Source organism: Erigeron canadensis, chromosome 6 (assembly GCF_010389155.1).
Source record: "Erigeron canadensis isolate Cc75 chromosome 6, C_canadensis_v1, whole genome shotgun sequence".
Lineage (NCBI taxonomy): Eukaryota > Viridiplantae > Streptophyta > Magnoliopsida > Asterales > Asteraceae > Erigeron > Erigeron canadensis.
The window spans coordinates 34,908,923-34,934,111 of NC_057766.1; the positions used below are offsets into that span (position 1 = coordinate 34,908,923).

The following is a 25,189-nucleotide window of genomic DNA, read 5'->3' on the forward strand; positions in this document are numbered from 1 at the left end:
AGTATCTAGTAGAAGTAAGTATTATATATGTTAAGGAGTGGTATTCGGCAAACCCATTAACCGAGTCGCCGGCCGGGCAATACCAACACCGCCAGTGTTACGCCAAAGGAGAGAATGCGTAGATTTCGGCAAACTTCACCGAAGAGAGTGGGGATGGAATAGGAGTTGTAGGGGACATTAATGACTAAAAACATGGTTGTTCCTTTTTTATTTTATTTTTTATATATATATGTATGACAATGAAAGTTATATATATCAATTTACATTATACCATTTCTTCTAATATCTTTAAGTAATCACAAAATGATTTTTTGTTTTATTACTATTTTTAATTTAATTTTATTTATTTGAAATACTTATAATATCTACTCGAAATACTTATAATACTTATAATGAAATTAATTATGTTTTCTTCTAGTGTCATATATATATATATTTAGTCTTATAAGAAAGTTGAAGAAGTAATCTCTATCTTTTTACTTCTTTTTTTTTTTAAAAAAAAAGTTTTTTTTATTGTTTATATTTTAGTCCCTAAGATTTGATACTATACAAAATTTAAAACTAAATTTATATTTATATTAATTACATTTCTTTCACCCAGTATTTTAGTTATATTTTATTGTTGATTGTATTTATATCTATTTAAATGTTTTAAATTATATAGTTTTTGATTTTATGTATTAAAAAGAAATGGCATTAAAAATATGATGCGAAAATAACATTTATAAGTTTGGTGAAGTATTTTGGTGAAATTGGATAAAGTTTGAAACAAAATGGAGTAGAGGGTTTTTATTGCACAGTGATATGGAAAAATTGATAAAAGTTTGGTTATAGAATGACTACTCCCTCCCCCTTATAGATTTGATTCAATTAATCTTGCTAGATAAGGTATTTATTATAGAACTTGAAATTTTTTGAAGTATAACCCATGCATTTCATGGACTAATAAAATTTATAATTATTAACTAATTAATCATTTATAAATAAATGAAAAACGACACATATACTACTGTGTATACTAAAAAATGTCATTAAATGAATCATAAAAGTTATAAATTAAATAAAAATACATATAGTTATAAAAAAAAAGGAATTAATTCACATGATACAATACAAACATTGCTGATAATAACTTAAAATCTTGAACTGTAAAGCCTTACGTACCAATGTATACTTCAAAATACCGAAGAAACTTTAGGTTGCTCAAATATAACTTTAACAAAATGTATGAGAAAAAACAACTTTATATGTTAGTTAAAAATGATGATCAACTTTTGCAAAAAAATAAAAATAAAATAAAATATATGAGTGCTAATCTACTATTTAAGACCCAACTGTTTAAAACACTTATAATAATGTACGCCAATATAAGTTATACCATGTATACATATGTTTAGGTGATGAATTCTTATAAAATTTGTTAGTAACACAAAAGTTTCAGACTTAATTACACATTTTAATATCTTAATTTGGAGCCAAAAGATAAAGCATGAAAAATATTATTAAAATGTAGACGAAAAATACTTATTAAAATGGAAAATTTATTAGTATAGATACTAATGTGTGAATATTGATAATATAAAATCTATTGGTTTCAATGTATGAAATTTATTACTAAAGATGCTAATATGTGAATAGTATTTCTATTGTGACTTTCCAAATAATAAACAAAATTCCTTGTGGTTCAACTGGCAAAGAAGCTCACATGGTAACCTGGAGGTCACAGGTTCTGTCCTTACCTCCAACATTTTTATAAAAAATTTAATATATATAGCATGATTGTAAATCTTGGTTGCGTGGAGGCTGACTAAGCAAAATAGACGTCAACATGGATGCTGACGTGTTACTTGGATCGCTCTGGTAACGCCACATCAAAAAACGTTGACATGGCAGGCTCAGAGAGTGTCACGTGAGCATTTTCTGATAGCTTTTTATATATAGAGAGAGATATTATAATAATTGTTTCTGTATTAGTATCCCTAAACTTTCCTTCCTCTAAAGTTTCCTTATTTTTATTAGTAAAAAAAAGTAAGACACGTATATTACTAACTTTTTGTGATGCCTATATATACTATCTAGAGGCACAACTTTTACATTAGAAAAATAATAATTTTCTAGGTTTCAAGCTTCAACTTTTTGATCGATTTTTAAAATCGATGATTCGTAAGATTTCAAAGAGGTGAAGTTATTGCACATATGTTTGATATTAATTTAATCCAACCGTCCCATTAGAATTGTCCTACTTTAAATATTTAAAATCTTTATCTACAAACTTTGACCTTAAATATATTTTATTGTATTATATAAAACTTGATAAAAGTTATACCATTTAAAAACACGTTTAAAACACAACCAATTGATATAACTTTCATCAAATATTATCCAACACAAACAAAAATATTTATAGTCAAAGTTACAAATGTTAGACTTTAAAATTTTAAAACATGATACTTTTAGTGAGACGAATGGAGTATATTGATAGCCCAAAATTAATAATCATGATGGGATTTTTTTTAAAAATACTACATATGTAATGATGTAAAATATTTACTATTATTATTGTCATTATTATCAGTAATTATTTTCTTGGTTATTATTATTAGTATACTATATTGATTTTATATATTAAGTAAATTTGATGGAATTTAAATAGGTTGTTCTATCTCCAGTTTGATGATAAGTAACTACCAAAACGTAATAGTTTGATAATCATGTTGTCAATAAGCAAACAATTTCAAAATCCTTATATCAGTTTATATACAAGGATGTTGATTTTCATATCTTGAGCGATTTTTTGCCTTATGAAGTTTTAGGTTATATGTTTAATTAAGCTAAAAACATATGATTGAATTTATTACATTTAGGTTAATTGATTTAGCTTTTTTTTTTTTTTATGTTTTTTCTAATTATATGTTATAATTATTATTACCACTACATAATAGCCACTATTGAAGACATTGTAGCTATTACCGACATATTAATAGAGGATATATCTCCCGAAGCAATTGATCCTGCATATAATTTACATGTGGTATGTTAATTTTAGATTTGTATTGAAAGCATAGATCTAGACACCCAAATTTAGGTGTGTAATCCTTCACATATCAATTTTCAAATAATTTTTGTTTAATCATTAATTGTTTTAGCCCCTATAAATTTTATGGATCAAAAATTAGTATGTAAGTGTTTTATATCTAAGATTAGATACATAACAAGCTTATATACATATACTCATACCTCTTATATTAAATGTTATAATCTTATATTTTTGAAACTTATAAAATTATATATAAAAATAATACATAATAAGCATCTATAGTTTTTTAATAAATAGTGATTAACTGTATATATATTGCATTACATTGTTAAAGTTTAAACATCTACCAATAAACTAAAACAAGATTGAAATACTCTTGAAACGATATGTGGCGCGGTCCTTGATCGACACATGTCATTTTAATTTATATTTATTTTATTAAATTAGTTTTTTTTTAGTTGTATATACATTCAATTTCCTTATTATACTTAGAATTAAAGTCTAACTCTTGATTTATATATACAAAACACATTATTATTTGATTGCTCGTATTTTCATTAATAAAATTGTTTCTTTTACTTTTTCAATTCTTCAAATGCCATTGCTTATATTACTTATAAGTTTATAATAATAAGTTTTTAACATGAGGACTTAGTTACCGTCATCCACATTGCTTACAAGTTTCAATTTTGATTTGATTGTAAAAAGTTAAGGTAAATTCCAAACTTTAACTAAACATATATTATATTTATCATTACTGTTTATTATAATAAAGTTTCGATAATCAGTTTACTTAAACCACAATTTATTTCATACTCACAAATCATATATGTGGCATATTTAAATTTTTCTTATAATACAATCTATATAGCTACCGTACATCATACAGTTAAGACTAGTTCAATAATATATGTTGTTATAAAACAATTCAATATTTAATGTTTTTCTAATTTCGAATGTATGAAAAGAATTTTTTGATAAATTATTTATAATATATGTAGATATAAAGCAAATATTTAGTGTATAATATATCTTGAACAAGTAATCAATAATAAGTAGGTTTTAGGTAAAATAAAACAAGTATTAATGTAAAACAAATAAAACAAAAAATTTTTCTTCACTAAAAATCACCGTGCATCATGAAAATCATCGGGCATTAATTGTTTCGTGAATATTCGTGCATCAATTTAATCATGATCTAAGGGTCTAGATCTTGTCCTACTTTAATACTTATTTTATAATACCCAACTCCTATATGTTAATTTAATGCAGTTCAATGTTTAATGTATAAGTGAAAAGAAAAAAATTATCTATATATTTAAATGAAAAAACTTAATAATTTTTTGATAAATTATCTATAAATATTAAGCAATTCAATATTTAAAATATGGAACAGATGTTCATATCTTTAGTAAAAAAATTTTAAAAAGTTATTTTATTTGAACGAATATTGAATTAAGTTCTTTTCAAATTAAATGGCAAAACAATTTTAAGAAAAATGAACGGAGAACATTTTAAACAAAATTCTATTGTATTTTCTTTTCTTTTTTTTTTCGTTTACTTTTTCTTTTTTAAATGAAACTCAAAAACATAAAATTTTTAAATTCCTTCACATATTTTTCTTTGTTACTACAAGAAAATAGTTAAGAACAAAGCATAACTACTAGGATAAACATGCCATGTTATGAGTAGAATAGATCATTAGTTATATAAATTTTAAGTTGTATGTTTTTTTAAGGCAATTTAACAACAGGAGGTCTAGCATATGTTGTCTTAACCGGTACCCAATGAGAGTAAAACCCCTACAAATCTGCCTAAAGACACAACGATTAATAGGAGTAAACTCTATCACCTCAGACTTGAACCACAAAGTTTGAACCCAAAACCTCTTGAATAAGAGAATGTCGTTTCAACCAATGAGTTAACTCATCCAAAGTTATATTGCGTGTAATCTGTTTTTTTATATGTGAAAAAAGGTATGTTGTATACATAAAAAAATTACTAAATATTTTTGTCATAAGACCAATGGCAATGATGACAATATATGAAAACCTAAATAACCACTTTCTTTTAATTGTTTATCTGATGACTTGTTACATTAGTGTATAATGTATATGATCATAGTTGTGTGTTAATTGGAAAAAAAAAGTTAAAGGATGTGATTAAATATACTTAAGTTATTCAATTGGGCCTATTATTGGACAAAATACAGGCCAGCTATATTACATAAAAATCAAAGTTATACAGGCCCAAAGAGCATTCGACAGAAACTTACATCGCAGTTGCAACTTGTGTCCACATAGTATTGTTATGGAACAACTTGGAAAGTTCGAGTTGGTATCTATCTAATTGATCAACAATTAAAACTAGCCCATATTATAACTTTGGTTCTATTCATATATTTAATTAACTTCAAGTTTTTTGTTTGATCTCAAAATTATTAGACGTACAGGCCGTATTGCTAAGCTGGAAATTAGCAAATGATTGCCATATAATATAACATTCGCTTCAAATCCAATCATAAACAAGAAGAAAAATTTATAAGTATCCTAAAAACAAAATTGAAAGTTACTCCTATTAGCAAGAGAATTCATAGGTCGTATCATTAAATTCTACAAAAAATCCAAACATAACAACTATATATCTCACTCTCATAGTTTAGTGTTCTTTGGAACACCACCATCCGTATTTTACTTGTACATATGACTATATATATATTAACACCATGTTGAATTGGAGATAGAAAACATTATTGTATCTTTTGGTCAGTTGTACCCTATAGCTTAAATTAACAAGTAATAAGGGTGCATATATATGTTGATATCAATGGAAGGTGAAAGTAAAAAACATAGTCAAAGGGTGGTGTTAGTTCATGATACCTCTGGAGGAGTGAAAACTAATAATGCTTTGAAATGGATTATTGATGAATTCAAGTTGAAGGCCGGAGATACTTTTACTTTTCTTTTAGTGATCCATCAAATCCAACATCCAAGTATATATATACATGTTCTTTTTTCCATTTCTACTGTTTCTAATACTTCTATTATATATGGTAGATAGAAGTCTTCGAAAGATTTATATATACGTAAAACAGAAATTAAGAAAATAAGCTGGTTAAATTATCAATTGTGATTGCAGTGGGATACAAGATCAGAGTGGATAATTCCATGTTAGGTGGAACAAACGAATCACTTATCAGTGACGAAATTGCTAGGAAAAGGAATGAGTACTACGATGACAATAATCTTGAACTTTGTCAATTATCACAACTATACCAACTGCAAAAGGTAATTTAATCGCGATCATTCTGGCCGGTTATGCAAGCGCTGTAAGGATTAAAATCCAAAATCAAGAACAATGCTGATTCATATATCTTAATCTTAACTACCTTATAAAACATTTGACATTTTTATTTTCTAAAAAAAGAACTTGATCAATCTAAACTGCCTATTTTATTTATTAACTAATTTAATTATCTCCACTTAATATACCTATAATACCTTTAATAAAATTATTTATAACATATATCCTTTAACCACTATCGCCACTGCCGCCACCCCCATCGCCGTTGCCGCCACCCCACCCGCCGCCACCGCCATCACCACCGCACCGCCGCATCGTGCTGGCATATGACTAGTATATGATTGTTTAGGCGGTGAGGAGTGAGGCGTTGCGCCGTTGCCTCCTCGTAGCACGTCCAAAAAGTGACGAGAACTCCCTCATAACATCCCGGGAATGCCCCCTACACCAACCCCGGAAGCGTTATGGGTCAAAAATTGATTCCCTCCGTTCCCTTTTGCACGCCCCCTTCACTCCCACTTTTTCTTTAACCCGACACACTTGCAGTTTCCTTATTTGTCTCTTTTTCTTACTTATACAATTAAGGGGTTATAGGCTCAAAACCCCTCACTTCAATGGGAAATCCCTTTGATGAAAGAGACTCCACATGACACCTTCTCATGAGTTTAGAGAGTTATAAGGACCCCTTACTCCTACTAGCCTTACAATAGATGTGTGAGTACTGAAAAGCTAAAATCACCATATTTAATTATTTGATTTTGGTGAAAAAGACACATAATAAAGATGTGAGATGTCCCTATGTGATCTCACAAAACATGTACAGTACATAAATAATTAAAGTTATTCTTATCAAATGGAGTAATGCAATCTGTTTTTGAATAAAAATAGATTGATTTCAAATTCGAGTTCTTCGTTGGACCTATACCGAAGAATGCCGCTGTAGAAGCATCCAAGCAACTCAAAGCGACATGGGTGATTCTTGATAGGTAAATCAATCAATTAAATATTTTTACATAAAGATCTAATTCTATTATAATTATTATTAATTAGCAGTCACCATGAACTTAATGTTGTATATAGCACTTTATATGTTTTTAGTTAGCCTGGAGTTTTTTTCTCCAAATACTTATAACGGTCCAAGGTCAACATTTCGTTGTCTAGGGTACGTGCAAGCATTACAAATAATGTTGCATTTGTTCACACTTTTAGTTAGCGTGAACAAATTAAAAATTTTGTCACGCTTTTATATGTGTAAAAATATATAGAACTAAAAGTGTGTAGAAATTTCTTCACACTAAAAAGTGTGTAGAATTAAAAGTTCACACTTTTTAGTGCGGACTCTTAAGTCTACACACTTTTAAGTGTGGAGAAATTTCTACACACTTTTAGTTCTATATATTTTTGCATACATAAAAGCGTGACAAATTTTTTAATTTGTTCACACTAACTAAAAGTGTGGACAAATACAATATTATTTGTAGTGAAGGCTTTACCATTATACGGTCCCTGATATCGCATACCGACTGAATGTTCGGAAAAAAAATTATATTAAGTACGTACTCATTAAGTCAATTAAGTTTCAAATAAACAACATCTAAAACTTGTACACGTTAAGTCTATCATCAATTTAGTTTTAATACAAAAGCTATATATCACCTAAGTAAAGATATGATCATATGGTTCCGACTTCCGAAGGCCGACTATATATATGATACTTATTTGTAACGTTCTCATATATGATCATCAATTAAAAAAATGACCCTTGGTTCTCATAACTCATTATTTTTTTTAGAAAAATGAAGAAGCACAAAAATTATTTTCTAGAGAAGCTATCATGTGGGGTATCAGGTTTGAAACGCAATGGGGAAATAATAAAAATAAGAGGACCGAAGATGTCAGCCAGGGTGTACAAACGAAAGCTATTGTATGGCAAAAGGTTACATGTGGACAACAAATTTCAGAATAGGGAAAATGAAGATCTGTTTAGCACCAATTTCGATTCCTCATGTAAGTATTTCCATCCCTTCTCTAAGACCATTTTAAAACGTAACTGAAAGAGGTAGATGAAAGCTAAAGGTGAAAAGGGTGAAGATGTAGGTGATGAGCGAAGGTGAAGGGAGGAAAGTGATTATGATCACCTATCTAAAAAGACAAAATGTGTGGTCCATTTTTACATATTGATTAAATGTATTGTGCTTTTAATTAAATAAAAGTGGGGACCAAATGATAGGTGAATGATTAAGGGAAAAAGTAGAAGTGAAAGAAATGAGAAGGTGATGCTGATTTGACAGAAAAAAATGTAGATGAAATAGTAAACGGTTACGAATGGTCTAATAAATATACACTCCGCGGTACAAGATTTTACATATATGCAACAATTTATTGTCTTATGTTGGCCTATGGGGTTTAGTGTATGTGTGAGCGTACGTATTTAACTCTAAAGGTTTTTAATGTGTGTATTGAAGTCTAAATTTTTTCATGATTGATATATCCAACCTAGCTAATAAAACAGGTAAACCTTTGATGATATATAACCGGTAACTTAATTAGTGTATGTTTGGTAAGGGGCTTTTACTAAAAATGAGAACTTAATGAAGCCCAAACCCCTTATTCCTCTTCAGATTTACTAACGACAGCATATGAAAGCATTGAGCAAGCACCATCTATTGGATGTATGGTTGGTAATAGAGGTAATTCTGAAATTGGTAGTGTCGATTTTAGTTATGATGCACCACCATCATACAATGACGTAGCTCCTCGAGATAGATCTCAAACATATGAGTATCCCAGGCACAGTGGTGTTCAGAATCATTTGAGAGATCTTACGAACACAAGCGACGCCAATCAAAGGAAAAAGAAGAAAATCACGACAATGATGGACAACAACATTCGGGTGTAAAACCCCTCCTTTTCAGAAAATGTATTTTTATACTTATTATGAGCTATTTTATTTATTTTTTTATGAAGTGAATATGTGGAAAATTCATATAAGGATGTAATATTGTTACTTAAAAAACGACTTTGGTATGGATTGGAATAAAACTATAAAAGTGTCAATTAGCCAAGTTGAAGGTGGACTCTTTCCCTTATGTTTTATTGGTTAAGATTCTTGATGGCTTTTTGAATTTTGAGGATTTAAGACGTCATTTGATTGAAAAGTTTATGAACCCTAGTTATTTTGATTATTTTGTATGTTGAATTTTGAGGAATTTTGACGTCATTTGATAGAGTCATAGAGGTCAACTACTACTCAACTATGGCAATGGTGATTAATGGTTTTGAATTTTTGATCAACTTATTTGGGCTCACGTTCGGTGTTGGTGGGTTCTAGCTTTCCCCTTTCCCTATTTAGTGAAATGGGCCTCTAACATGTCCAACTTACAGCTTACCAAGGCCTTATTAAGGTATCCGCTTAATCTACTTTGGAAGTTTGGATGATTTGGAGTTGGAGGATTAATTCATGCCTCAAATAATGAAATCTCATATTATGATTAGAGGCGAATCGGTGATCATAATACATCGAGGGATCTAACAGGATTTCTAATGCTAAAAATATTTATTAGTATCATCAAGGTTATATAATCACCGGCTAGTTCACCTGAATTTCTAGACTTTTTTCTATCGTCAACTCGACTTTGACCTACTATATTCAACAGAGTTTTATTTAAATTCATAAGGTTTATTTTATAGATTCAGTGATTTACAACATCTAATTATTCAATTCCATTGACAACGCAAACCATTGAGGTAATTTTATTTATAAAACATGTATCTTTTAATAGATTTTCATACTTTTATTAATGTATGCAACAAATATTATATATACAAAAAAATTAACTCAAATTATATATCATGCATGTAGCATGTTATACAACAAATTAATTATAAGGAGTGACATAGATTATGTTGAATTTTATATAACATAGTAATCAACAAATATTATATAGGGTATATTATGTCAAATTGTGCATCACGCATTGACATCAAGACCAGAGGCGGTACCAGAAAAAAATTTTGAAGGGACAAATTTAGAAAACTTATGAAAAATAAATCTAAAAGGGAGCAAAATGTCAAAAACCTATATAAATTTTTTTAAAATCTATGAAAAATTTAAAAATACATGACAAAATTTAAATTTGGAGGGAGCATTGGACCTCCTTGTCCCCTTTAGTGCCGCCCCTGATCAAGACCGGTCTATACTACAAACATATGACGATACCTAGATAACACAGTGGATCGCATCATAAACATTCCAAGAATAGCATACAACGACGTTAAAATTTGTGGAAAGTAGATAGAATATCTGTTGGCATATTCTAAGAATAAAAACTAGAGAGAATAATTTTGGGCTATTATGATTAATTCGGTCTATGGAATTTATCTAACATAGAGAAAGTTCATATTTTAGGGAGTTACAAACCAGAATAATATAATACTATGAAATTAGTACAAAACTATTTTGTCATCAATGCATATGCAAACTAGAGATGCCATAACATACAAACGGATCATAAAACAATATCAACCTCATCGCAAGTGTCAAGTAAAATCATATATTGGGACAAGAAAAAAAAAATACTATCTTCGAAATCTTACATTTCCAAAGATGCAGTAAATAAGATGTGGTAAAAAATAATTATCACACTATTCATGTTTGCTTAAGCATTCAATGCATTTTCATCACTTTTTTTTTATGTAGTAGTATCTTATATTTATTTATTTTTTTTATTTTTTAAACAACGAGTTAGTAATTAGTAGTTATTAGTTAGCATTTGAGACAACACAGTGACAGTTATCGTCTCTTTGACTAGTTTATTTATATTACTTTTTATTATCAAATAATAAGATAGAATAATTTAACAAACACATACATGTTCATTGATTGTAAAAAAATTGGCAAATGAACAAAAACAGGATATAAATTCAATCTCTGAGAGCGTTGAACATTTTTAGATGGAATCAATTTGGTGGTTCACCCTAAAATATTTAATCGGATACAATAAAAGATTAAATAATTTTATGTATGTTTGTGTTTAAGATAGAGAACCTGAGAGAATAAGGGAAATGACCAAATGATAATATGTAAAAGAATAAATACGATCAAGGCCCATTAACTGCTTTTTATGCTGCAAATTTACTAGTAGCGTCGTAATCTCTAAAGGCGTTGAACACGTTTAGATTGAATCAATTCGGCGGTTCACCCAAAATATTCAATCGGATACAATCAGAGATTAAACACATATTTATTAAGTAAAAACATTGTTGGGGATATATAGAAAAACGAACAAAAGCAGGATATAAATTTAATCTTTGAAGGCGTGAAATACTTTCAGATTACATCAATTCGCTAGTTCACCCCAAAATATTTAATCAGATACAATCCATCAAAGATTAAATAATTTTCGGGATGTTTGTGTTTGAGATAGAGAACCAGAGAGAAAAAGATCATCGACTAGAGGATAATACGCGTTCTGTCGTAACCTTTTTGGGCGTGCTACATGAGGCTAACGCGTCACTCCCCTTGCCCTAAGTATCTGTAGAACAAAAATGAAAGCGATTAGCAAGAGAATACATAGTTCGCGTCATTAAAATCCACGAAATATCCATTCAAACAACAATTTGACTTTCGAAGTTTCATGTTCTTAGGAATCACCAAACATGCATTACATGTATATATAGATACCAATACTCGTCTCTTTTCACTCCTATTTCTCATTGTCAAATTGGATACACAAAACATTAGTTGTACCTTATTTTCAGTACTTGTCATCCACCTATATATTATTCTGTATTATATAGTGGTGCATTGGGTACAAGTTGAGACATAACTTAATATTGGTGCTAGTTTATGTTCAAAATTAAATGGAAGGTGAAACTATGAAAAATGACAATCAAAGGGTGGTGTTAGTTCATGATGCCTCTGGAGGGGTGAAAACCAATGCTGTGAGATGGATTTTGGAGGGATTCAAGTTGAAGGCTGGGGATATTTTTACCTTTCTTTCGGTTCTTCATCAAGTTCATCATCCAAGTAATAATTCTATTGAAATGTCTACTTTTACTGTATATATTCTGAGCAACTGTAAAATTCTTAATATCTTGGACTAAAATTTTCGTACATTTAACAATGTGGACTCATTTATAACGAAACGGGTCAGCTCAGCATATTTTATCCTGAATATGTAATGGACTATACGAATCTTGTTATATATATTTGTGATTGTAGTGGGAATCAAGATAAGAGTGGATAATTCCATGTTCGGGGGAACAAACCAAAAGATTATTGATGACGAAATTGCTTGGAAGAAGAAAGAGTACGATGATAATCTTGAACTTGTCCAAATATCAAAACTATATGAAATGCAAGAGGTATGTAATCAAGACAATTCTACTTTTCTTTAACTACAAAATGACCAAAATCTATCTATCTATATATATATATATATTCTGAATGACTAAAAAAACTAGTTACAAGGACCATATGTATTATTTATTTTGCTGTAAAGTCTTTTGAAAAATGTATTTTGCTGTAAAAATATGTGGTGTTATTGTATTGTACGTGAAGTGTATAGTAGGATCCTTTTGCTACATACGGAGTATATGATGTCTCTATGTAATATGTAATCTCAGAAGCTACATATATATTGACATGAACGTACACACTTCAAATAATTTAAGTTATGCAACATTTTTCTTTTACAAAACAGATAGAATTCAAGATTGAGTTGGTCGTTGGACCTATACCTAAGGTTGCAGCCGTTGAAGCATCTAAGAAATGCAATCCGACATGGGTGATTCTTGATAGGTAGATCAACCAATGATGGTTTTTAATTAGTCAAATTCTATCAACTACAGTATTATTTGTTTATACAATGAATATTTGTTTTGGTTTTCATTACTTGCGACATTTATTGATCCTTTAGGAGAATGAAGAGAGAAAGAAAGTATTTCCTAGAGAAGCTTTCTTGTGGGATATCAAGAATGAAAAGAAATGACGAAATAATTAAGATAAGAGGACCAAGGATATCGACTGTATCCCATACAAAGATATCATATGACGAAATGTTACCAGTTGACCACGAATTTCACACTAGGGACAATCAAAATGACCAAGATCTGTTTAGCATCGAACTGTCCTCGTGTAAGTATGGTATTTCCAATACACACAAATAATTTCCTACAATCCTAGCTACAATGTTGAATATAGATACAATATGTACACAACTTAATTTTTTTTTTTTATATATATCACCATAATATACATTTCAGTTTAAACTATTTTATAAGTTTAGTATTTCTTATAGGATTTAAGGTAGAAGTATAAGCCAACGTAGTTTTTCCTTATACATAGATGTATGCCTGTATCGTAAACTTAATTTTTTATTGATCTGTAATTTTTTATCGATCTGTTTGCCCGACTAACTTTTAAAATTTATACATCGTACTTTTATGACTTATGATAGGTCATAAGTGTACGAACAATGTACTAAATTTAAAAGTTAGCTGATCAAACATATATAAAAAAGAAATTTAGCCTTAAACCTTCTCTTTTAACCTAAGTACATTCTTTACTAGCTAGTGATAATAGGAATAGATGATAGCTTTTACTTAAACAATGAAATAACAGGTACAAGTTCTACGAGTACAAGAAATAGCGTTAGCGATGGCATATTAACACTAGGTAATAGTCAAGATGACAAGATAAAACAGTTGTCGACGCTCTTAGAAACAATTGAGAAAGAACACGAGAGTCCTTCTACAGAAACTAGTCGTGAAAGTACTCAAACACCACGGATGTCAATAGAGAAAATACAATTTGATCAGAAGAAATGCACAACTTGTAATATCACAAGACCGACGAAAGTGTGGCAAAGTAGAAACTTTTCTTATTCAGAGATTGTTGAAGCCACTAATCGGTTTTCATCTGAGAATCTGATCTATCGAGGAGAATACGAAGCTGTTTTTTCAGGGAAACTTAAAAGGAGTAAGTTAAATGTCATCGTTAAGCAACAAAAAGATATAAAGAAGTACAGTTCAGAGATGCAAGCACTTGAAAAAACACGACACGAGAATGTGATCATGTTGTTAGGAATATGTGTTGAAAAAATCCCAGTATTGATGGTTTATGAGTACGCTTGCAATGGCTCACTCGATCAACATTTGTCATGTAAGTAAGATCTTTATTAGGTATATATAAAAGTTTTACGTACCTTTACATTCTTATCGAGTTCTTGATGCATTTAAATGATAAACAGATCAAAACATTAGACCTTTAAGATGGGCACAAAGGATGGCAATTGCAATTGGTGTATCTAAGGGGTTACAACATTTGCATACTCACCACATAATCCATGGAGATATACGTCCGAAGAACATTTTATTGACACATGATTTTGAACCACTTGTAAGCCATCAAACTCGTCATCCATGATGCGTACATTTTATGAATGCATACGATACACACTTGATGTTGTTATTTTCTTCACCTAATTAGATTGCAGGGTTTGGGCTAGCAAAGATGATAAACGAGAAACAAAACTCCTCGGACCACTATATAATAGGTACATTTGGATATATGGCACCAGAGTATACACAAAGGGGGAAAGCAACTACGAAAACAGATGTTTATGCTTTTGGAGTGGTTATATTGGAGATTATATCCGGTCGAAGTCCAACAGATACACGGCTAAAAGGACAAAGTTTATTACAATGGGTAAAGCTTATTTCATGCCTCAAATGACAAGAAGTCACATAACTTTTTCCATGTACAAATTTTATCATTAATTTGCAGGCTATTCCACTCATAAAAGAGAAGAGGTATTCTGAGTTGATTGATCCCGGAATTACATACGACAACGAGCAGCTGGTGAGCATTGTACAAATGGCATTAGAATGTCTATGCAAAGATTCAAATTTAAGATTATCCATGGACAAGGTAAAAATGTAAAAATGATATGATGTACCATTGACTATTTGACTTGCATTTGATAATTGTAATCTGATAAACTTGTTGATGGTCTATTTTAGGTAGTGCAAACATTGGAACACATCAATGATGAGAAAACTAGCCATGAAGCCCACTCAGTAGATGAAATTGAGGAGGTCAACGAAAATGCAAAAAGTAACCATCAAAGTCAACGTGTTTTTGATGAGGAAGTCAACTTTAGCTTTGGAGGAATGACCCCTCTGCCCAAAGAAGCCAAACATTTTTACCAAGTAGAACAAATATAACTCTTTTTAGTTTTAACGTTTTATCAACAACAATAATAAAAACAATAATGCTTCGGAGTATATGAAAGCAAATTAAGTGTGCAAGTATATTATTAGGCAAAATAGACAAAACTATTCACTCAATGTATTCTCTTTTATATACTAGTACTTTTGCGGGTATTTACATGGTGTAACAAATGTATATATTTTGAAACTTTAGACTTCGAGTCTACTAACTCATGAAAATTTCATTAATGTAAAATTATTAGGATAAATCAATTTAAAATACAGTCCTAATTCAAATCTTAGGATATAGAACTTCGTTCTTAATTTGGTTTGTCGTAACTCGTAAGCTTTTAAGTTAGTATCTAATGATAAGTGAATAAATTACATGAAGTTGGTCCCAAAAAATGTTTGATGTTCCAAAAAAACATACAAAGTTAATGATTACTTTAATTCTTAAGCAATCATCTTTCAACCACGCATCACTTTGTAAGGCCAACCATTCATTTCACTCGGCTATGAGTGTGTGTGGTTTGTAAGAATGGGATGAAGGTATGAGTTCCTCTTCCATTGAAGGTGTTTGGTTTATGATTTCAAAGTGGATATCAAACCCTAGAAAATACCCATGCATCATGTTTACAATGTGATTCTCATCAATGTTCAATATTAGTAATAAACTTAGGGGTTAACTAGTATGCTTCTAGTAGCATGCTTCCACCATAATTTTTAGGGGGGGAGAGATTTTATATTCAAACATGTGATATGGGGTGAGTTTGTGAGTGAAAAACATGTTTCTTTCATTCTTCTAGCAGCATATTGGTTTTTCCCATAAACTTATATCTAAAATAACTACAGAGTATTATCGATCACTTAGTAACATCTTCATTTTTATAAATTAATTCATATAATAATCATTAATTATACTGAGCCTTTAAATAAAACAGATTACAAATGTAAACGAGTCAAAATCAACACAAAAGATATTATTTCTCTTCTCTTCATCAAGATTAGAGGACTTTTTTTTTCCGTTGCTAGTCTTTCAACCAAGTATTTATGCATTTTAAGTGAACGAGCTATGATCTTGTAAAATACTTAGGTCGCATTTGGTTTACAGAATTTGATAAAAATTGATGAAATTGGAATTGAATTTCATTCCTTGGTGCGTTTGGTTGTTCAAAGAAGGGTGAATCTCATTCCGTAGGAATGTAAACATTCTATCATTTGATGGAATGTCAGGAATTTCATTCCTTCCATCACTTGAATTTTCAAAAAATCAAAAATATTCCGTATCAAATTTCATTTCTTTGAATTCCAATTTCTTTGAAAGATTCAATTGATTCTAAAAATATTCTGTGAACCAAACGCACTTCTTTTTTTTTTTTCCGGAAATTTGTAGGGTATATATGTACTTTTAGAAGTTTTCTTTCTTTACTTTTACTCTTTTAGTAGTCTCATCTTTTAACAACATTTCAAGATTGGTCCTTCCACTTTGTAGATATCCCAATATATATCTAACCAGCATTTCCCACCCTCCTCTTGCACTCTCACACCTTATCTTTCTCCTTCTTCCCCCCAACAACACCAACACTCACACACAAAAAAAAAATGTCATCCAAAAAACCAGACCAAGATGACTCTTCTTCTGATACCGAAGAACCATACCCGGATACCAAAAAACCCGAAGTCACAACAATCCGACCCAACAACTCAATTATCAACAACAAAAACAAAAAAATCGATGCTGATGACGACGATACTACCCCAGAAGGATATTTCAAAAAAGTAAGTCAAATTCTTGAATCAGAAGAATTCAAGAAACTTGAAGAATCACAAGAAGTGAATGACGTGGACAATATTGGTGACCTGTATGATTTTCCAGAAGACCCGGAGAACTGGAAAGAAGAAGACTTGAAAGAGCTGTGGGCGGATGCTCCGCCTTTTATGACCAAACCCGGGTTTGACCCGAGTTTTGTGGATAAAGATGAACTTGATATAATTAATGAGGAGATTAGAGAAGGAAGGGATCCGCCAATTGCCCCGTTTTATGTACCGTATAGGAAACATTACCCGGTAATACCACATAATCATTATGATATTAGAAATGCTAAATCTGTTATCGAAGAACTCGATCGAATTGAAGAGACTTTGCAATGGCATAGCTTTGTTTTTGCTGATGGTAGCACGTGAGTTTTTACTCCTTTTTTTTTACATTTTTTTTTATCGATTTTATAGATACATTGTTGTTGTTGTTTGTATGTTTAGTGTGTAGTAGTATGGATAACCGACCCATTATTAGTACCGGTCAACACGAATGAGGTAAATTGTGAACACTATGGTCTATGGTTAAAGTAAACATGTAACATTGTAACGGGTTTTCCCTTGACATTGCAAGTCCTCCGCAACTAGGCTACTACTACTATTATGAGGACAATATAGTGTATGATTAGTTTCTTGTTTTACCGGCTTTTGATAGAGAATTTGTGGGGAAAAAACATACTCTGATTACTTTTGGTTAGCTAGAAAAAGTAGGCGATATTATGAGGGGATTTAGGAATGCGTATATCTTAGGAGTGTTTGGCTATCAGGTGGTTTGTAGTGAAAAAACACTCAATTTATTGTGAATGCAACTTGTCAAGTCATAGGCACTTATAATATGCACGCTTCTAAAGAACCTAAAAAATCAACCTTGACAATGTGGGTCATGTAAAGTTTTATAGTTCCGTAAAAAGATAATGTAAATCAATTCTCCCAAACTTGGTAGAACATAGAGTTGGAACAAACATGATTCGTATTGTAAATACAATGAAAACATGATAATAATAAAACCTGACAAACCTGTGGAACCTGTTAGATGATTAAGCATACTTGCCAGTTATGTCGGGTGCCCAAAACGAGATGATTGTTTGATGATGGGATTGAGAATTTGGGAGATACACACACAAAGAGGGTGGAAGATTAGGGTTAGAAATGTTGTACATGGCTCTCTATTTATAGAGAGAGCATTTACAGCTTTAGCCCCTGGTGTTTAGTATGCGCAATATAAGTCCCTGTAGTTCCAATCATCTAATAGGAAACCCTATAATTTGTCTTTAAGAGTGAATACGCTCATCGTATATTTACTAGACATAGGGATTTCAGTTATCGTCAATTATCATATCACAAATGATAAACGACCAGTGACGGTCACATTTAACGTGGTTCCAACACATAGACTAAAGTAGTTGAGAGAAATTTATGATAGCATTTTGGGAGCAAGATAATTTTTGCATTGTCAAAGTTATTATTATGTCACCTTTTTTTGGGGCACCAATTACAAATAAATCAGTTAATTGGAACCCCCAATTTATCTAGGCAAGTACAAGTCCTAGACAAGATCTTTGGGCCAATGTGCTTCAGTTTTGATAGCCGTTTGAATTATGATACACACCAGCCAGGGAAAGTTCTGCATCTGTACATGTTTAGTTTTCTATTTTGTGTCTATTCTTTTTTACAATAAGTCTTTTTTTACATTATGAAACGGTAATTTGCTTGAAAGTATATATTTGCGGCTCATTTTGATGTTGAATGCATATTATTCAGTTCTTAAAGTTAACTTTCAGCATTCTACTATTTAGTAGTTTCTTGTAATATTTCAAGGTATGAAGGTACCGTGTGGGATGATTTGGCTCATGGGAAAGGTGTTTATGAAGCTGAACAAGGGCTTGTCAGGTTCGGTTATATTGTATATGTTTGTCTTGTTAGTTTGTTATTTGAATATGTTTTGATTGACTCTTGAGGCTAACAATGAGAACATCTATGCTGATGGATGATTGCAGATATGAAGGTGAATGGTTACAAAATAATCCCGAGGGCCATGGGGTTCTTGAAGTTGACATACCTACTTATGAGCCCATCCCAGGTTCAGAGTATGTATATGATCCGAACTATGTTTCTTATATGTATTGCATAGTATGAAAATAAAATGAATGCGGGACGTTTATGTTTTTGTTTGTTCTTTATTTTACAGGCTTGAAGCTGAAATGCGAGCTAAAGGACATATATTTAAAAGAGATTTTATGTCGCCAGAAGATAAGGAATGGCTTGAGAAAGATATTGAAGATTGTGTGAAATTCTCACGGGGCAGATATGAAATCCCGTTCTATGAAAATGAGGAATGGGTCAGACAATTTGGAGAGAAACCGTGAGTTCACTAGAATTGTTGTGTCCCCTTTAGACTTAAGTTTGATACAAACCATATTCGTTCTTGTCTGTATCTAGTGGTTATTACTTACTTTATCACTTGGGTTTTTGATGGTAGGGAGAAAGGTCGATACCGTTATGCTGGTCAATGGAAGCATGGCAGAATGCATGGTTGTGGTGTTTTTGAACTCAATGAACGTACCACTTATGTAAGTCCGAAGTAAAGCATGGTAGTTTATATTTGTGCTTTAAAGAAGCATAACATTTGATGTTCTTTGTTCAGGGAAGATTTTACTTTGGACAGTTTTTGGAGGAAGATCATGGTTGTGATGTTGATACCTCAGCGGTAACGTAACATCTTACTGTTTATTGGATTCTGTTGAATCTTTGCTTATTAAATTTGATTATTATAGTTAAGTTTAATGCAAATCATACTCTGATAAATCTACTAATTACATATGTAATTCAGTTGCATTCAGGTATAGCAGATGTGGCTGCAGCAAAGGCTCGAATGTTTGTTAACAAGCCTGATGGGAGTATGTCATCTCTCTTATCCTTTCAGTTGAAATTATATACATGTTCATAAACAGTCGAAACATACGAGTCCCTAGAACATTTCAGCTTAAGAAAGTTTTTTACTTCCCAAAACCTATACCAAGTTGTAGCTATTAGTTCTACCAGCCACAAGATTTCTATGCATATTTTTTCCGTATGTATATATTCTCTCTTTAGTCACTCGTGAGCATCTGTTACAGTGGTCCGAGAAGAACGTGGTCCATATAATGATCCTCAGCATCCCTATTTATATGAAGGAGAAGATGTGTGGATGGCTCCAGGCTTCATTAACCAGTTTTGTGAAGTAACTTCTTCTTCCATTTTTTATTGAGTTAAACTTCTTAACGTTTTTGCAATATAACCATCGTTCTTGCAAAAGAAACACTACTATGTAAGCATGACAAATTTTCAACAATATGGGGGATCAGGGGATGTACTGGCCAAAAGCGCTTTGTACTTTTACTATTTTGAAAGGTTAATCATCTTTTTCACTTGCTTTATGTCAGGTCCCTGATTACTGGAAAGCTTATATGGAAGATGTGGATGAAGAACGACAGATGTGGCTCAACTCGTTCTATAAAGCCCCACTAAGGCTACCCATGCCAGCTGAGCTTGAGCATTGGTGGGAAAAAGGTAATATCCTCTTTGAAAGACTGTATATGTATTTTAAGTTGAATTTTTACATTAATACGCTAGTTTAAACTACTAGGTTATTTAGAAAGATAAAATCATTTGTCCTTTTATCGAACATACTATAACATCATTGGTGAAAACTCTTAGGATTACAAATCAAATGCATGCAGAAAAACATAATCCAAATAAGGGAAAATTCCATAAAAAGGTAATCCTTTTACCAAAAATTTCTACTAAAGGGAACCTATTCACATTTAGTCTTTTCAAAGGATTTTATTATCAAATATCAATAAAAAAGGGAATATCGTAAATTTTTTGGATTGGTCCTTCGTTAAATGCCAGGCTTGCCACGTCATAAATACCAAAGCGCTTCCTGTTCTGACCAATTATCCAACCTGCTCAACCCACCATTTTGCTTTTTCTTCCTAAATATATGCTTATTGCTTGGGTTCTTATTGTTTTATTCATGTAGAACAGTTTGGTGTAGTTAAAGAAAATTGGATAAAGTTACAAGACAGATAACAACTGTCTTCTCATTTTATTTTCATTTTGAGCAGACGAGTCTCCCGAGTTTATTCTCCTTAACAAGGAGCCAGAGCCCGATCCTGAAGATCCATCAAAGATGGTATACACTGAAGATCCTGTTATCTTGCACACACCAACCGGGCGTATAATCAACTATGTAGATGATGAAGAACATGGGATCCGTTTGTTCTGGCAACCACCTTTGAAGGACGGGGAAGATGTTGATGCAAGCAAGGTTACCTTTTTACCCCTTGGAGATGAAGAACTATTTGAACGCGATGATCGTAATGTTTTAGAGCGTACAGTGACATCATTACAAGATAAATGCAAGCTCATGCTTGAAAATCTGGAGAAATGGAGGGAAGAGAAGAAGAAAGAGAGTGAAGTGAAGTTGAAATTAATAGAAACAGAAATTGAAATAGTTGAGGCTGAGTCTGAATTGAAGGAGATTATTAAAGAAATGGATGATGAATTGAAAAAATTGGAAAAAGAAGAGGAAAAGAAAATGGAGATGGGTCTGGAAGACGAAGATGAAGACGAGCCAGTTGAGAAATCTGAGGAAGTCCCTCATGTTGAGATTAAAGTCGATGAGGTTAAAAATGATGGTGATGGTGATGATGCTGATGATGAAGATGAAGACGAAGAAGAAGACGAAGAAGATGATGATGATGAAAATACACCACCTAGTTTTGGGTCTGTTATTAAAGATCAAGACTCGACAAAAAATGATCAAAAAGGCAAAAATGGTGGAAGATCCTCACCGTTTGCTTCATCTTCTTTGCAGTTTTCTTCTGTGGGGCTGGTTTCTATGGTGAGTTTATGCCTTCTAATGTCCATGGTTTTCGAGTTCAATCCTTTGACTATTAGGACTAATAATCATACCTATAGATGCAAAAGATAAAATAAAAAATCAAACATACTTTTTATGTTAGAGACGGCAGTTTTTACTATTTATAATGGAAAAGGGCCATTTTATGTTTTATTTCATTGATAAGAGGCCCAGCGATTGGAATGTAGAAAATTAGCTTAAATGAAATGGGTCAAACTTTTAAATTGGTCGAAGGTATGCTTAAGATGTCTTGAATTGATTTTTACATCAATAATCTACAAAACACAAAAATGGGCCACCAGTAACATGGTTTGCCAGTTTGCGGTGTAAACACGTGTAAAAAAGGACCCTTTTCCTCTAAATAAGTTTCTGTCATACTAATTGTCTAACTAATCCTGGTTACTTGAATTTAACATCCATAATGTTATGGGTGTTGATATAATATCAAAGTTTCCCTAGAACTATATCATAATTTGCTTGATGAAGCTAGAATAGATTAATCTAGGGTAGAACCATACATTTTCTTAATTCTGCATGACCATAGAGTCTCTATCCTTCAAATATTGTACTTCATAATCACCTTTCTGTGTTTAAATTGTAGGTTCCATCTCAGCTACAGCAGTTACTTGGGGCATGGAAGGCGTCAAGATTACATACAAAAACTTCTCTACCTTGTTCTTCTCAGGTCATGAGAGATCAATTGACCCGAAAGTGTTCAATCAGTTTTGAACGAACGTTTGACCAAGGTTTGACAATGAGGGCACATCATCAAACCAACAAGCTCATCACAAAGTCAACTCATGGTAACCGTCTTAAGCACAAAGCTTCTGCACATCTTCAAAGTAACACGGGTGAACCAAATAGACACAGCTTGACTTGGCCATGCATACGTCCTGATGAAGAGCTAAGCATTTTGTCTTTACACATTCCCATTTAGATTGTTGTTTACAGAATCACCCCCGGTGCCGTATTTGACACTGGTTTTCCTTTTTTTAGTATCTTCCAATTTTGTAATTTAATTAATACCTTGATTGTGGCAGACATAGTCATGACATTTTTGTCTACCTAAGTTGTATCAATCTGTTTAAACCACCCTTTGGTGAAAACTGAAACAGAAATGTTCACGGAAGAGTATTTTGAGATAATGCAATGGCCAATGGAGAATTGGAGATGGGTTATGGAAGAACCGCTTCTAATGTCATGTTATGATTGTGTTATAATGATGGAATATCCAAAAGCTCAGATAATTTAATTGTTGCTTTACAAAAACTCTTATCAAATTGGTGCAAATTGGTGAGATTTTGGTCTTTGCTACATGTTGCTGAATAATTCACTGAACACATGAATTAAAATCACATTATTAATACATTATATTAAAAAAAAAAAAACATTTCTATCCATCACCGAGATGCCCATAACCCCCACCCCACTTCCTCTCTGGTCACCGACCCCGTCACTGGCATGGTCCGAATGGTTATATAGCAAACGGATTATTCGAAATAGATAATGAAACATGAAACCTAGTAAAACCCCTTTTATCTATATATTATTATTATTATTATTATTATTATTATTATTATTATTATTATTATTATTATTATTATTATTATTATTATTATTATTATTATTTTATTATATATACTATATTATAAAGTAAAAAAAATTTAAATTTAACTTAAATTTTAAATATTGATTTTAAGTACTTTTCCAAAATGTCTCTCCAATCTATTCTATATTTACCTAAAATAACTATAATACCCTTTATCTTTTCTCAAATCTCAACCGATTATTTTTTTCCCCTCTCCTGCATAAATCATTTTATTTCTCTAACTCTTTCAAAATCTTTTATCTCAAAAATTGTACATTGATAAATTATAAAAATTATATGGGTGTTCTTCAAATTTCATGCTTTTTCATTAGAGATGTCATTCGATATACTTTCGATAAAATTTTAAATCCGAGGGTGGAGCCTGTACGGCTAAGACATTTGGCTATGACACTCTATGACATATCACCTCCTATAACCTATTATACTTTATGGTCTATCACCTTACCATTTCACCACTGTAATGCGCGAGTACTTACTCGTTTTGTATAATAGCTATAACAAAATGACAACACAAGTGGCGGTAGGGTGGCCTATCAATTATTGTGTAAAAAAAATAGACGACATTAGTGAGTCCAAAAAAAGTCATAAAGTGCACCACATGTCATGTTATTCGAAGCTCATCATCCTACTATCTTCAACAAATTTACATCCCATTATCCCAACCTTGTGTATAGTTTTAGTAAAAAAAATATATGAATAGTTAACTTGTTGATTATATATGTGTGAAACATCTGTAATACGGATAAAATTGAGAAACCATATATATGAGCAAAAACCAAAGTTGCATCATGTATGTATTTGTATTCGATTATCACATGTTCTAAGCTAGAATTATAACTGTGTTATCTTTGAGATATGTCGCTTTACCAGATAACATGGGACATATATGCCTAGTGGCTTAGTGGTGCATGAATATAGGCGACAATTGATTAACATGAGAAAAGGTAAATCAAGCAATACTTGGCTAAATAAATATATTCTTATTTGCAACATATATTTGCAACATATATGTGTGATATGATGTATTTGCTACTTAATAAACAAATTGTTTTTCTACATTTCATGGAAATCGTAATGTTGGAAATTGAAAGCAACCTTTCTACATCGTCGTTTTAAACGTAAGACTGTCTACATCTCAACCTTCCCCATACACCGTCGACATACTGGGATCGTGAAATACGACATTGGGCTTCATGGAAACTGTAAGGCCGGAGATTTATTTTTCTTATCATTTAGATATAACCTGAAAACAACCTCTCTACATCTTCATTGTAGGCGTAAGACTGTCCACATTTCAACTTTCCCCATGTAC

At 31.5% G+C, this 25,189-nt stretch overlaps 3 protein-coding genes across 3 annotated transcripts; all 3 read left to right on the forward strand.

The window, feature by feature from the left end:
* Positions 1-8,210: 8,210 nt before the first annotated feature.
* Positions 8,211-9,351, forward strand: LOC122602684. The gene is made up of 2 exons (XM_043775273.1): positions 8,211-8,344; positions 8,959-9,351. The coding sequence occupies exons 1-2, from the start codon at positions 8,230-8,232 to the stop codon at positions 9,234-9,236; spliced, it is 393 nt and encodes a 130-aa protein (XP_043631208.1). The 5' UTR covers positions 8,211-8,229; the 3' UTR covers positions 9,237-9,351.
* Positions 9,352-12,199: 2,848 nt separating this feature from the next.
* LOC122604776 (inactive protein kinase SELMODRAFT_444075-like) lies at positions 12,200-14,509 on the forward strand. Its single transcript, XM_043777644.1, has 5 exons — positions 12,200-12,365; positions 12,561-12,703; positions 13,042-13,139; positions 13,258-13,475; positions 13,962-14,509. Exons 1-5 carry the CDS (start codon positions 12,200-12,202, stop codon positions 14,507-14,509), a joined length of 1,173 nt encoding a protein of 390 aa, XP_043633579.1.
* A 2,587-nt stretch (positions 14,510-17,096) lies between these two features.
* Positions 17,097-23,451, forward strand: LOC122603352 (protein TIC 100). The gene is made up of 11 exons (XM_043776027.1): positions 17,097-17,730; positions 19,184-19,255; positions 19,363-19,452; positions 19,554-19,727; positions 19,845-19,935; positions 20,010-20,072; positions 20,196-20,262; positions 20,482-20,585; positions 20,788-20,914; positions 21,472-22,250; positions 22,870-23,451. Exons 1-11 carry the CDS (start codon positions 17,153-17,155, stop codon positions 23,203-23,205), a joined length of 2,481 nt encoding a protein of 826 aa, XP_043631962.1. The 5' UTR covers positions 17,097-17,152; the 3' UTR covers positions 23,206-23,451.
* Positions 23,452-25,189: the final 1,738 nt, after the last annotated feature.

What these genes read in the sequence shown, in the direction of transcription:
- LOC122602684 (XM_043775273.1), top strand. Translation starts at nt 8,230, where the DNA reads ATGTCAGCCAGGGTGTACAAACGAAAGCTATTGTATGGCAAAAGGTTA. An exon ending in CACCAATTTCGATTCCTCAT is followed by an intron (nt 8,345 to 8,958) that starts GTAAGTATTTCC and finishes ATTCCTCTTCAG; the next exon opens with ATTTACTAACGACAGCATAT.
- LOC122604776 (XM_043777644.1), top strand. Translation starts at nt 12,200, where the DNA reads ATGGAAGGTGAAACTATGAAAAATGACAATCAAAGGGTGGTGTTAGTT. An exon ending in TCATCAAGTTCATCATCCAA is followed by an intron (nt 12,366 to 12,560) that starts GTAATAATTCTA and finishes TTGTGATTGTAG; the next exon opens with TGGGAATCAAGATAAGAGTG. An exon ending in TAGCATCGAACTGTCCTCGT is followed by an intron (nt 13,476 to 13,961) that starts GTAAGTATGGTA and finishes ATGAAATAACAG; the next exon opens with GTACAAGTTCTACGAGTACA.
- LOC122603352 (XM_043776027.1), top strand. Translation starts at nt 17,153, where the DNA reads ATGTCATCCAAAAAACCAGACCAAGATGACTCTTCTTCTGATACCGAA. An exon ending in TCAATGAACGTACCACTTAT is followed by an intron (nt 19,936 to 20,009) that starts GTAAGTCCGAAG and finishes TTCTTTGTTCAG; the next exon opens with GGAAGATTTTACTTTGGACA. An exon ending in CTGTGGGGCTGGTTTCTATG is followed by an intron (nt 22,251 to 22,869) that starts GTGAGTTTATGC and finishes TTTAAATTGTAG; the next exon opens with GTTCCATCTCAGCTACAGCA.